The sequence below is a fragment of the Poecile atricapillus genome, chromosome 1, assembly GCF_030490865.1.
Source record: "Poecile atricapillus isolate bPoeAtr1 chromosome 1, bPoeAtr1.hap1, whole genome shotgun sequence".
Lineage (NCBI taxonomy): Eukaryota > Metazoa > Chordata > Aves > Passeriformes > Paridae > Poecile > Poecile atricapillus.
Genome location: NC_081249.1, coordinates 128,187,189 through 128,201,897, shown reverse-complemented (window position 1 = coordinate 128,201,897; position 14,709 = coordinate 128,187,189). Strand labels below are relative to the sequence as shown.

The 14,709-nt window shown below is 46.9% G+C and overlaps 1 protein-coding gene across 4 annotated transcripts in view; it reads left to right on the top strand.

Moving 5' to 3' along the window:
* The first annotated feature begins 5,533 nt into the window (after positions 1-5,533).
* ANO1 (anoctamin 1) overlaps positions 5,534-14,709 on the top strand; it is a 71,110-nt gene continuing 61,934 nt past the window's right edge. For all 4 annotated transcript variants that reach the window (XM_058861242.1, XM_058861233.1, XM_058861223.1 and 1 more), the window contains exon 1: positions 5,534-5,708. In XM_058861242.1, the coding sequence (XP_058717225.1) occupies positions 5,651-5,708 (58 nt within the window). In that variant the 5' untranslated portion in view covers positions 5,534-5,650. The remainder of the gene's footprint in view (positions 5,709-14,709) is intronic.

Sequence of the window (14,709 nt, the reverse complement as noted above, 5' to 3'; positions counted from 1 at the left end):
AAAACCCCATGGGCTGGGTCTCTGGGCATGATCTCCCTTATCCCGGTGAGCAGATGGCCTCATGGACGGGCTGGAAGAACCAGCACCTCCTTTGGCAAGTGCTGTCAAAACTCTGAGCTTTACAGAGTCTCTAATCTCCAGTGGATAACAAGTTTTGAGCTGTTTTAGTGGATATCTGCTGATAAGGAAGGAGGATATGAAATATTTAGGTCCTCACATGTGAAAACCATCACTGCTGATGGCAAAACTCCCATCACAGTTAATGAAGTGTTAAAACCTTGTCTCTCAGTGAGTTGCCAGTGCGTGCAGGATGCTAAATCTGCTGTAGAATGACTGTAGCACAGAAGGCTGCAGCCTTCCAGTATCCAAGCCACTTAAAGTATTAGCCTGGCTCACTGTTAGTGCCTCTTTGTGTTTTACAACAAAGAGCTTTGCTGTCTCAATTGCAAAATAGTGAAACCATTGCAGGTTCAAAATGAAGTTGCAGTAAACACCTGGACTAAATGTGTGTTGAGGGAGACGCTGCCTCCTATAAATGCAAAGTGTGTCAAGTGGAGCCACGAGTAAATGTTTCACCCTTTCATCCTCTTTATGATTCGAGTGACTAAAGCTCTACAGGTAACTTCTGCTAAGTAATCTTATATTATTTTTTCCTTCATTGCTGAAGACCAAAGACACAGATGCAGGCTGTAGCATGCTGGAAGATGGAAACACTGTGGCCTGATTTTTGCTTTGGACTGTACAACAACAACAACAAAAATTAAGAACCAATCTGATTTTTCTGCTCATGATTACCTGAAGATTCAGTTCAAGGAGGTAATCAATTTGTGCTGCTGTTAGTCACAAAGATCCAAGAGCAGGGAACGCACACCAGGGAACATACACTGCTGTGTCTGATGGAAATGGCCACCGACCAATTGTCTTGCCCTACAGAAAGAAGTGCTTGAGATTAGGGAAAAAATTTCTAAACGTATGGATAATTTTAGGCACAGCTCCAGAATCTCACAGGAGCTGGAGATGGATGATGGCGATCTCACCAAAACGAAACTCGCATCAGCAGTGGTTTGGCTCCGGTTTCAATGAGTTTTGGGACGGGGAGGGAGACTGGATCTAATAGCAGAGGGTTTAAAAAAATCGGGAGTGGGCTCCGTTTCCCTCAGCGCTCCTGTGGCCGGTGCAGCTGTGCCGGGGCTGTCAGACTTTCCTTCCCCGAGCAGCGCGGCCCAGCCGTGACTCACACGGGCTGAGCGGAGCCTCCTGAGCGCCGCTCCTCAGAGCTCACAGCATCTCCCAAATTCATTCCAAACGCCTGCCGGGTGCTGCTCCCTTCAACTGCAAACTGCACGGGGAAGAAGTGGGAGGTGCCTCGAACTTCTGTAAAACGACGCTCGGAAACTTCGGCAGCATTGATGGGAAAAGCCGGGGTGTTTCCCAGATTCGTGGATGACAGCAACTGCTGGAAGTATTTCGTGGGGACCTAAGAAAGGGAATAGTCCTGCTCCTCCTGGACATTACTGTTTACCTCACCGAGCTTTGCAAAATGTTAAATCACAAGAAAAAAATAATAAAAAAATGTAAAAAAAATACTAAAAAAAAAAAGAAGAAAGAAAAAATAAACAGAGACTGCTCACCGAAGTAACAGACCTAAATGAGTTCAAAACAAATAAAATCATCTGTGCTTTAGGTACATGAGCTCTACCTAAAAGCTAAGTGATGTAGAGCCAAAAGAACTTGCCATACTCTGAGGTCCACCTCAGCCAGGACCCCACTGTTTGTCAGGGGAAAGCAGCAAGGAAAGGAGATTAGAAATAGAACACCCCCAAAAATGTCCCTCCAACCATCAGAGCTTTTAGAGCTTACCAAGCTGAAAATAACAGCCTGACTCCTTTGTACAGTAGACTATTCTCATCCCTTTTCAAAAAAACCAAAAGCTGCTGGCTTGACTTGTATCTCATGACAATGTAACAATGTTCTGTATTTTGTATACAGTTTTGTTCCATTTACTAGTATATAGTAATTTACTTAACAATCCTATGGTTTCAGTGCATTACATGGCAAAACCTCTCATCATTTACTTAATCTTGCCACCTGCTAATACTCTGAGCATGCTTTAGCTTTTATTTTGTGACTTATGACTCCCTGTTTATCTTTCCCACATTGCCTGTGGTTTTAGGGCTCTCTGGAACCTGATCCTATACAATATTTTAACTTTTTAATTTTTGTCTGTGAGGCCATGGCAGCCAGGGAGCATGTTGTGTGTGGTGGTGAAGGTGAGGGGCAGGGGCTGTGCTGCTGTCCCAGCCAGGGTTTGTTTCACCATCATGTGATTATGTTCATGCTGCTCCGGGTGCCTGCCAGGGATATGGGCTCTTATCTCTGGGTGCCCCAGCTGAGAGCAGAGCTGAAGTAGATCCCTGCCTTCACTGAGCACCCCTTAAAAGAGTAAAATACTTCAGAAAAGTAGTCCAGAGGCAACTCCAAGGCAGAGGGATGGGTGTGTGTTTGCCATTTGGGGTGGGTTGAGGGGGTGCCACACACAGGCATTTCCTCAGAGCACGAGCACCCTGAGCACCCCAGGAGCCTCTACTCAGCTCCAAAACACAGCAGCCCAGAGCTGCATTATTATTGTTTGGAAGGCACACAATTCATTTTACAGACTGTAAATATTTCCAGCAAGAGCACTCACTGTAGGTGTGGGTGCCAAGCCCCGCTGTCGCCTTCCTCACTGTTGGGAGAGCATTTTTGTTTTATTGCACAGACAGTGGGTTCTCCATCCCCTGGCTGTTCTTCTCACAAGTATGTGTTGAGATGGCACGCTGGGTTTATCACAGGCTGAGGAAGAAAACTGGAGCTGGAGTCTGCTTCCTGTCATCACAGCAGCCTATTTTAGCTCGTGGGGCTCTTGAGGAGACAAATTGAGTTTCCTCTGTGCCTGTTGGAGCCTAAGCAGTCCCACAGTGCAGCTCTGTCACCTCAGGTGAGTGGTCCAGCCCTTGTCAGCCCAATTTCAATGTCCATACACCCACACAGACGAGGGAATGTTGACAGGCAGAAGGAATAGTGTGGGGAAACAGTGCAGGGGGGTGGAGGTCAGCTGGCTCTGTCCAGACTCATGGTTTCCCGGTTATCTTTACAGCAGTTTCCAACAATGGGCTTCTCCAAAGCTAAAGGATCTGCCAGAGCTCATCTAGGGGTCTGGGATGGGAATTTGTTGTCCTGCCTCTCAGTACTAATGGGTGGAGCACAGGTTCCACACTGTGTTGAGATTTTTCCATTACCATTCGAATCTGGGCCATGTCAGCCTAGGACCTTCCAAAATAATACCAGGCAGTTAATGTATTTCAATTTTCAAGACACTAAGATAAATTATTACTCATTAAGACTTAAACACCTCGAATGAGTCAGTAATGTCAGCTTCATTTTTTTTTTTCAGGTATGAAGCTGGAATACACACCTAATTCTCAAAATCCAGTTTGTCAGACTAAAAGTTCCTAAAACCTGCTACAAAATGGTGTCATCAATCAGCTGATCTACCTCTGGCTGGATTTTCAATAGGGAACATCCCCAGAAAAAGTGGCACTTCAATGATGAAGGCCCTGTGCAAACATCCAGGCTGAACTCCCACACCAGCTCTATCTAGCAGATGCTCACAGACCTCATGGTCATGATAAGATGGGATACTGGAATCCAGCACAATTCCCAGATCCCTCTTTGTGTCTCACATTTGTAAAACAAATATATGTGTTGGTCCCATGCCCACATTTGGGTCTGTCGCAGATCTCTGTCCAAAATAAATTAATTATAGGCAAAGGGAAAACAGCACATTCCCAAGTGCCTTTGATCTGGGGGTTAAGTGAGCTGGTGAGTGAGGCTTCGGTGCAACACAATCTACTTGCCCCTTCCCCCGCTAAAATTAAACCCAGTGATGTGCACTTTTAAAATAGTCCCATCCAAACTGTCACCAAAACCAGCCCAAATGTTCAAATGGAACAAAAAGGATAGGAATGTAGCCTGAAACCATCCTGACTCAGGGCCTTCTGGAGCTTATATTCTATGAAGGGAAAGTCCATATCCATAAATTCCCCCATTTATGTATTTACCACACTGTGTTTTCTGCCACTCCTGTCAAACCCCCAACCATCCCAGGAAAGATGCTTTTACAGTTTTCCAAAAAACCGCCCCATGGAGATACCTAAGCCATAACCCGCTACATTTTCAGTAGCAAAGGAGAATTCAGAGTGGAATTAGAATCATTATCTGTAGCCTGGAGGCAAGTGCCACCAGCAAGATGCTACGAAGCAATGTCTCTGCAATTTCCCTGGATGCAAGGGGACCGGGAAGGGCCTGGGTACAGCAGGAGCATGGCAATGAGCGGAACTTGCAAATGTGAGACACTTGGGGGCTGCCTGCCAGAAGTTGGGAAGCCTGCAGAGCCTCTTTGCTTCTGGCAGAGCCTTTGCACACTCCCAACTGCATTTTTGAGGGTTAAGTGCTCGTCTGAGATTACAATAAAAAAGAGAGAGAAAACAGTCAGAGAGAATGGTGCAGATAAATCTGTGTCAGGTTTGCCTGAGTGGGTTTCTGCAGCACAGCACGGGCTCAGGCTGTAACTTTGGAGAAGACAAGGGAATCCCTGTGGGGCATTGAAAAGGGGAATAGCCTGAAATCCTATTCAAACCCCTGTACAAATACTGTAGTCACGCAGTGGGAGGTGTAAAAAGCAAGTGCCAGCTATTTTACACCTCACCTTTCTAAAAAAAAAAAAGTTTAAAAAATTATTCTTTGAGGGCTGGGATTGATTGGTGTCTATGGTGACCTTCAGAGCATCCCTCCTGCACCAGACCTGGGAGAAGTTTTCCTGGGAGACGAGCTGCTCTGGCTGCCCCTGTGCCGCCGGGGTGGAGAACCTTATCCCTGCTCTCCCAGGTGGGAATCTCGTCACCTTTCCCACCGAAGCTGTGAGAAACACGGGGAGTGGCCAGCCTGCACTCTGGGCGAGGGGGAGCCATCCCGGGGCTTCAGCAGCAAACCCAGCCTCGGTTTTCCTTTTCACCTCGGGAAAAACGGGAAGGTGAGAGAGCTTCTGAAGGAGAACAACAACAGAACCACCCCTCAAAACAAACCAAACCCAAAAGCAAGGAAGCGGCTCGGGGGTTCCGCGGCGAGCGGCGGGTGCGGGGCCCGGCGGCGGGCGCTCCCGCAGCGCAGGGCGCGCTGACCTTTCGCGGCCGCGCTGTCCCCGCCCGCAGCTGCCGCCGTCGCTCCGGCGCCGCCGCCCCGCGCCCAAGGTCAGCCCCGCCGCCAGCGCAGGTACGCGGGGGGATGGCGCGGGGATTGCGCGGGGACGGCCGGGCGGGGAGAGCCGCGGCGTCACCGGGAGAGGGAGGGAGGGAGGGAGAGCGGGGCAGGGCGGGAGGAGGGCCGGCTCCCCGCGGAGGGCCGCGCTCCGGCGGGCCGGGCCGGCCGCCGCCCGGCGCCCGTATTTAAAGTGTGCCCGGGGGCGGCGGGGCGCTGCGCGGAGCGGCTCCCGGAGCAGCGCGCCCGCCCCGGCAGCAGGGGGGGACGAGGGAGGAGGAGCGGGGGGAGGAGGGATCCTGGCAAGTTCACTTTGGTACCAAGTGGCAGGCGGGCTGCGGGGCTCGGACGGGCGATGGAGAAGGATGAGATCCACCTGCGCAGGTTGCCGGCCACCGCGCCCTGGGGACAGCGTAAGTGTCGGCCACCGCCGCTGGGGAAGGTGCGGGATGGGGCGCGCTCCTGCCCGGCCGGGGACGGGCTCGGCGGCCGCCCCGGGTGCCCCGATAAGGGATTTATTATTAGCGTTTCATCGACTATTTTTAAAAATCCAGAAATAATCGCCGCAGAGTACCGGTGAAATGAAATAGCTCGTCTCCCACCTCCCGCCTTCCCCTGCTTCCCCCTCCGCCTCCTCCCCGAAGCGTAAAACAGTGTAAAGTCCTTTTAACCTATATTAATATCGTAATTAAAAGCTTGTGCAACCGCGGGAAGCCAATTAATTATGAAAAATTGCCGGAGTAAGAAGTATATATGTGGTAAATCTTTGAGCTGATGATTGCTGTTAATTCACACCGTGCTGCGGAAGGCAAACTAAAAAAAACCTAACTTACTAAATGAAATGGATCTTTCTGCGATTGTCAGTAATGTTTCTATAGACCTGACTAAATCGTGTATCTTGCTATCATTAACTAATGTGTGCAGCAAAATAAATTATATCTATTGGAAGGGTAAAATACTTGGCTGAGAAGTTGCAGAATGTTTGGAGCCAAAGAGCCGATCGTTTAAATGGTAGGGGGTGGGAATTTCCTTGGCTTCCCTCTGTTAGTAAATCACGGCTCAGTGTCTGTGTGCATGCATGTGCACCCACATGCGCATTTATATAAAATCTGTGTATAGGAAACCTTCCTGCACGCACACTGGGACACAAATTTTGCAAGCACTATTTACTGAACGCATTTTTTCTACCAGCTTGAAGACAATAAAACCAGAACCAAGATGCTAACCAGGAACATACTGGAACACTTCTGATTATCCGGCTCAATTGTATACAAATGAAGTAAATTTAGCATGGCACCATTTATAAATTCCATGCTTTACAATCAAAATTCCAAATCTAGCTGTTTGCAGCTAAGAATAGCGCGGGGAGCCCTTTTCTTTACTCCCTCTTTTTTGATTCCCACGAATACCGTTATCCTAGAGCCTGCTCATTAAATAGCCAAATATTTCACTGGAGTTCAGCCCATTTCTAGAAGAAATGCTGTTTACTCAGCAAACCTAGGCTGGCCAGAGCACTCAGAATTTAAACTTTTTCTTTAATGTCTGACACAGAACAGGTGGGCTTTATATCTAAGGAGCAGGGGACAGGGTTTCTGCATGACACTGGTTGTCCCACCTTAACTCCTTTCTGGAAATAAGGAGCTCCAACTTTGCACAACTGCAGTGGAAGGCAAGTAGAGCATGGGAAGCTGAAGTGTTGTGGCAGTACATTAACAGAGATATCAGTAAGAGGACTAAATGATAAAATGGCACTGGGAACTACCATTACTCATGGGGCAGGTGGCAATTTATCACAAGGTAATCGCAGCGATAGGGTGGTGAGAGTCCTGAGAAATCGTTTGAGTGGCTTTTTATCTTTGAGAAGCAGAGTCTTTAACAGTGACATTATTTAATTTACTGAATCACCCCTTAGCAGCATGAAAAGCTTCATTGATGAGTTCAAGGAGCAGTTTTGTTCTCGGCAGCATGTGTTTGTATTTCTGTTGATAACCTATTCAAAAGAGCTTGTTTGTAAAAGCTGTTTCTAAGACAAAACTCCTGTCTAAAGATATAGGAGCAGTTGTGGTATAAAGTTGCTTCATGACTTACTGGAGAGATGTGTGGAGACCTGTCCTTGAAGTTTTTATACTCAGATCCTGCTGCAGACAGCAAATGAAACCTGCTTGTTACAAGGAGTTTGGAAAAAAATTGGGGGAAGTGAAAGGATGGAAGGCAGCAAAACAGAAGGGAAGCTGTGCTCCCCTAATCTCTGGGTAAATACTATCTGTTGCCTAAATCCAAAGTACTGTTTCAGTTATCACTACCAAGGAGAAAAGTGACCTCAGCACATTATTTTTGGCCCTGTCGGTGGCATGAAAGGACAGGTGTCCTGAGCTACATCTGTGCTCTGAGGAGCCAGGCACCACAGCTGATGCCTGCCAGCCTATTATGTGCCCACTCCTTCTCTGTGCCCTGGGGTAACTGAGTGCATCTAGTGACAATGGGGTGAGGGGCACAACTGGGGTGGGCTCTGGAGCAAGGGAGGGGCACGTTGGCTTCTGAAAGGACCGTGGTCACATCCTGTCACTGCAGAGAAAAGCTTGGAGGCACTGGGACAAATGCCCGGGACTAAGCCCGGTTTTAGGAGTCAAGTCTTTACTACCTTTCAGCAGTCAAAAATCCCCTGAGTAAACATCTTCCCCCTATGAAAACAAACTTAAATGCTGTCAGACCAGTGCCCCAAAAAATGAAATGTTTCTTCTCCTCTTCTCTGACAGACTTTGTTCAACCCAGAGCTGGGAGCTCCAGCATGTCTCCATAGGTTTCTGGTGTGTACTGCCCAGGTCCTCCTGGTAGCACTGCAGCTCTTTCCACTAACAGTGAAAATGATGGAGCATATTAAGCTAATAATTAATCAGAGATGACAAGGGACTAATAACTGTATTGATTTAATTAGGACTTCTTTTCCAGCTCTGTAACTTGCAGTCATGCACATCATTAACTTAATATTTTAATTTGTCGTAATAACTTATTAATTCTTGAGCATGCACACGGCCAGGGCAGCCAGCAGCTCTGACTTTGTGCTGGACTGCAGGCATGTGCCACGGGAAGCATTCCCTGTCCTGCCCCAGGCTGGCAGCAAACAGGGCAGCCTGGCAGTCACTGGGAACTCTGGCAGATTGTTGGGGTGGTGGGAAACGGGACATTGTGGAGTCAGGTGTGGTGGATGTCCTGGGGAGATGGTGCAGAGCTCCAGGGCCACACACTGAGGTTGCAAGGGTGAGTGTTGTGAATTATGGGGTGAAAGCAAAGTGCCAGAAGAGAAAGCAGGCAGCAGAGTAACCCTGGGTATGGGTAGCAGTGTTTGCTGGCATCAGGAAGAGAAAAATATCCCTTTTGACTCGAATTGCACCCTTTGGGTTGTAGCAGTATTGAGAAAAGGAAATGCTTGGGGACATGCTGTTATTGCAAAATAAGGTTCACTTTTAATTAGGATCGCTTTGGGGAGAGGAAGAAAGGAAGGGGCTGTGACAGGCATGAAAAGCTTGAGGACTTTACTGTGTGAAAGGCTGACAAATGTCAAGTTTGGCCCCACCTCCCATTTTACTGGGGATACTTGACACTAACTGGGGCACGTTTAGCATCTTACTCAGCTGAGTCCTGAGTGAGATCTCCTGGGATGCGCCCCTGACCAGAAACCTCTCCAGCAGGAGTGAGCTGTTCTCACTGAGATCATAGTGCTGAAGAGGCGCTTTTATCACACTGTACAGCATGGCCTATGACTCCTGGGGAAAGAGATCACCTTAGCCCCCACACAGAGCTCAGCATCCTGCTCCCTGTTCTCCAGGTACTCGCGAATCTTTGCCCTGTGCCTTTGGAAGGCTGATCCCTCTGCTGTATCCTCATTTGCCATAGAGGGCAGTCAGCACAGGGATGAGATCTGGGAAAGCCAAAAGCACCGAGCAGGCTCTAGAGGAAAGCCTGTCCAGGGTCCTTGGCAGTGTCCTCGGGCAAGATGATTGGGAATTTGAAGTATTTACGCTATCAAAACATGCATTTCATATAGAATTGTCGGGCCACTGCATGGGTGCAGCACTGGTCCAGTGAGTTCCAGGAACGGAAGTCACCACTCTCCTCATTTCTTGTGAATGTTTTCAGGGGTTCTGACAAAGCCCTTGTTTTATTACACAAGCCAAGTTAGCAACAGTGGGATGAAAGAGTTCTGTATGATTTCAGAGACTGCAGAAGGTGTTCAGCTGGCGTGGGGTTATTCACCTCCCCACCTCACCCGTGTTTGCAGCCAAACTGGAGATCAGGGTGAGACTTGCAGTTCTGTCATAGGTACAAATCCCAAGGGGAGGGGGTTTCACAAATGACAAATTTTCAGGGGTTGGCAGCTTTGCTGGGGCCCTGTCACGGGGTTATTTTCAGTGGTGCTAAGTCATCTTGTGCCAGCTGTTAGATCTAAGCAATGCCACTAACACTGTGCCACTTTGTTCTGGTGCTTTGAAGAGCACAGAGATAGTGGTGTCTCCATTGTTCCTGCGAGGTAATTTATGGTAAATGTGGGCCTTTTAGCAACAACCTCAATGTCTGTCTGGCTCGGGAGGTTTGGAATGCACAGGAAGCAGAGCTCCTCTGCTGGCCTGCATTAGTCACCACAGCTGCTTCCTAGGCGAGCCCACATGGCCTCCCGGGAAACAGACTCTTATTTATTTGGTTTAGAATGTGATTTGTATCCGTCGTCCCGCTATTTCTGAAAGTAGTACTACATCCTGGTGGGAGGGCCAGCCCTTCTCCCTGCCCCCTAACCTTCCCGCATCCTTTAGACTTTTCTCTGCAGCAGCTGACCCGTGTCCCCGCTCCGTCCTCGCCTCGCCTTTGTTCCGTGCCTTTGTGCTGCTCCGTGTGTTGTGTTCCAGCTTCCTTTGCTCTTTCCAGTGGCTTGTCCCTGTCTCTCCTCTGTGGCTGGCACACATGCCAGTGTTTGCTGTCTTCTTCAGACTCCCACAGTTCACATTTTTTGAACCTTCTGCTGGCAGTCTGTCCTTCCAGCCATTATGGGAACTATTTCCAGATTTGAACTGATGGAAAGATAGCGGTAACATCAGACCCAGTGCCATTCCTCTTTAGTATCTTTGCCTGCTTACCTTATCTACATATCTGATTTATTCTTGGCAGCCCTCTATCTGTGGAAGGACCTGGATTCTTATTCCTATCAGTGGTATATTAATAATGTATATAATTACTGAGATGGCCTTTCAGACTGTGGCTCTGAAAGGCAGAACGTTTTCTTTTTTAAAACTGACACAGACACCTATGACTCTTTCCACACAACTGTGGTAAGTGCTCCAAGGGAGTTTTAAAACCTGAGCTCTGTTATGAAAAGCATAAGTGGTTTACATGCATTAACTGCTCTTTTCATATCCTATAAATTATTGAACTTCTATCATGACGTCAGTGACACATAACAATCTGAGTTATGTATTCCTGGCTCCCAGTCCTGCTGGTTTACCTCCCCCTCTACTTGTATCCTGATGAGTACATACTAAAACAAGAAAGATCTGTTTCCTAAACACATTGCAAAATATTTGGTGCCCCTTGTACATCTTCATTGACGTCAGCTGATATCCTACTTTCAGAGCAAGATTGCAATGTGCAATAGGGATCGGTGTGTTCATAAGTATGGTTTACTAAGAGAAAATGTGTCCAGGGAGAGAGAAATACGTTTCACAGCATTCAATTAGTAAAAAAGGGAAAAGTCTAGATACTAAATTACATTTTCAGAGCAGATTCAGGACACATTGTTAAAAATTGAATAGGAAAAGTGAGCAGATAGTGACTTCAGTGACATCATGGGGGTAAAAGTAATGAACTCTGAATACATTTTGAAACTGTACTTTTCAACATGATACTGTAGGAATTTTGTAATTATTATTAAGAAGTGGAAAGGGAGACAAGGTGGAAGTTTCAGGACTAAGCATCATTCAGAGTTCTAGGGTTTTTACTACTTTGAAGTAAGGATGATGACAGACAGTTGTCCAGAACAGCATTAACAGTCAGAGAAAAACCTCTTGTGTATTTGTGTCTGGCCATTTGCACTATGGCATCTTGGCTGCCCACGCACCACAAGACATATCAATGAGTGTGTCTTGCAATTCTTCCCAGATTTTGGAAGGCAAAGATTCAAAATGTGGTGTGACTTCATGCTTGTGGTATGACTGCCCAGAAAAAAAAATATCTTCTGTGGGCCACAAGGGATGGAAGCTTTTATGCAAATCCTGTTAAATTCATCACGAGTGTGGCATGGCACTGTTGGAAAAGGTTTTCCACTGTTGGATTGGTGCTGTTTTGGCAAACCAGAAAGAGGATGGGAAGCAAGTGGTATGGGGGTATTCTGAATTCACTCAGTGTTTGTGAGTTGAGCATCCAGCTCCAGATCTAATCACTTCTTTAGTTTTGATTTGCATTGGCACAGTCACAGAATCCCACTGTGGTTTGGGTTGGAAAGGGCCTTAAACATCATCTTGTGATGATCCTGCCATGGGCAGAGACATCTTCCACTATCCCAGGTTGCTCCAAGCCCTGTCCAGCCTGGGTTTGGACACTTCCAGGGATGGGGCAGCCACAGCTTCTCTGGGAACCTGTGCCAGGGCCTCACCACCCTCACAAAGAACAATTCCTTCCAATGTCCCATCTGAACCTGCCCTCCCTGTTTGAAAACATTCCCCCTCGTCCTGCCACTCCAGGCCCTTGTCCAAAGTCCCTCTCCAGCTCTCCTGGAGCCTCTTTAGACAGTGAAAGGGGATCCTAAGCCTTCTCTTCTCCAGGCTGGCTCCATAGATGGCTTCAGCCCTTGGGACATCTCCATGGCCTCCTCTGGACTCGCTCCAGCATGTCCACATCCTTTCCATGTTGGGGCCCCAGAACTGGATGCAGTGCTCCAGAGTAGAGGGCAGAATCCTCTCCCTCACCCTGCTGGCCACACTGTTTTTGTGGCACCCCAGAACATTTTTGGCATTTTGGGCTGCCAGCACACCTTGACAGCTCAACTTGAGCTGATCTTCAGCCAGCAACCCCGAGTCCTCCTCCTCAGGGCTACTCTCAACCCATTCTCTGTGTCTGGGGATTGCCCCAGCCGAGGTGCAGGACCTTGGTCTGTCCATCTGGAGAAGGCAATCTGGACCTTTGGATGTTTTCCCTGGTGTTTGATCTGGTGTGGACAGTAGTTTGGGATGTACCAGCTGGTGCCATGGTGCATCTGGAGGGAGGAATCTTCTGTATAACCACTGGAAGGGGGAGACTAAGCAGCTGTAGCCTGTGTGGTGAAAGTACCCTTTCCTACTAGTGGAAACTACTCCATTATTGTCTGTATGCTGTGTTCCTGGCATGGAGTCTGGGACTGGTCTAAAGAAGGCAAATGCTTCTCTGTGAGTAGTCTGAATGCTGGTATGTGGTCAGCAAACCCCATCCAAATGCTTGTATCTCGCTGAAAACTTTTGGATGTTCTTCTTCTGATGAATGGCAAGAGCAGGTTTCTAAAAATAAATTAATGGTTTTCCCTCTTTACTTCCTGTGACTTAATATACTTTATTTATCTATATAGCTACTAGTCATCATCATTCTTCAGCTCACAAGAGTATAAACAGAAACGAGCCTGAGTCACAAAGTAAGGATGTGGAGCCAGGATTTTTCCAGGATTTTCGCCAGGTGTAGGAGTTGCAGCTCTGGGGTCAGTGAGGGAAAGGGCTGGCTCTGGGGTTGTGCCTCAGCGGTCTCACACATGACATGGTCAGCACAGAGGGGAAAGCTGCTTTCTGCACCTGTCTCCAATGTGGTAAGGCCTTGCAGCTCTGTGTAAAGAGTTAAAATATCATTAAAAATGGAATTCTTAAGGTTAGTTTATCACTAAAGTAATAAAAGTGACATTCCAGTCAATTATTCCTCTCACACCATCCCTAAGGTTCATCAGACCAACATCCAAAGCAACACTTACTTTCTTTTAATCAGCTCAAATAATGTATTTTCACAAATTTAATTTCCTAGGGCATACAGTCAGTTCATCATGCTGGTGCCCCAAACCAGTTATAAATTTGAATCAAACAGATCTGAAAACAAATTACTGTTATCAGGAATTTTAGGTAGAAGTCTCCCTTGGGTGATTGCCTGCTGAAATGTAAGGCTGCTTCTGTAAAGCAGTTGCAGGAGATGCTGTAATTTTGTTCACTCCTTAAAAATGGCAAGTAGTCTAAGATAAAAAATGCTGAGCACCATTTCCTTTGCCATGATCTATCTTGGGAGTACCTCTCTTAGTGGCAAACAGAAGACTGAAGAGTGAGTGTCCACATACTCCATTTTTTAAAAATCAGCATAACTGATTGTACAGAGGGTGTGACTTGAGTAATCCTTAACTTTCATTTCAAGGTTTCTGGGGTTTTGCATATCAGCACTGTACTAGCAGGGCTGTGTTTGCAGGCTCCCACAATTTGTCTTTTAGGGTATAACATTGACATCGACAGGGACATAGATTTGAAATGTTATTTCATCTTTACATCTTTATTGCTGTCAATAATCCATTTACCAGAAAGCTGAGGCCAGCTAAAGGCATAAGAGAGCAGCTTGAGGTGTGCTGCCAGGACACTTCCTGTGCTACAGATTTCAAATTCAGTCATTCTGGAGAAATATTTGACTTCATGTGCCCTGGGGTGTTAAATGATGTTTGGGCTCTTTGAATAGAAACAGATCCTGTTTCTGAACAATTGTACTCAAGGATACACAGGAGATCTTCCTTTAATTCCCAGATTAAGAGGCTGAACACCAAAATCATATCCCAGCCCTTTTGTATATGCTATAGAAGGTATTTCTGTATCCACAGACCTTAGAGGACTTTTTAGGAAATTTTAGGAAGTCATCATGAGAGCCCATCACTCCATTTGCACTGCATTCAAGTCGCAGAACTTCCGGCATATGACAAGAATGATTATGTTGAATTTTTGGGTTTGACGGGCAACAGGGAGCAAGAATGTCATTTTAGTTCCCTTGAAATGGATTCAGCTGAGAGAAGAGAACTCTTATCCAGGGTAAGACCTTGTGCACTGTGTAGGTGAGGAAGAAGCAGAGTGGTCTGTGTCTGCCCCAGATTACACAGGGTAAAACTATTCTCTTTGCTACTTAGAACTGGAGTTTTGAGCTATCAGGCCATGCTTATTCACTTTGCCACTTACTTTGTAGCGGGCTGAGGAGTGCCATCACACTGTAAATAGCTTATTTTGTAAATTTGTAGCTGATGGTTTTCATTTGAGAATGAATCTGCTCTCTCAAACACACCGAAAATAATGACAAGGCATTGGCTGCAAGAGAAATTGTTCTCACCGGTGCCTTTCTTTCAGTGCCGTAGTGACTTTTCTTTTGTGTGTTGTGATATTTTTGATTAAT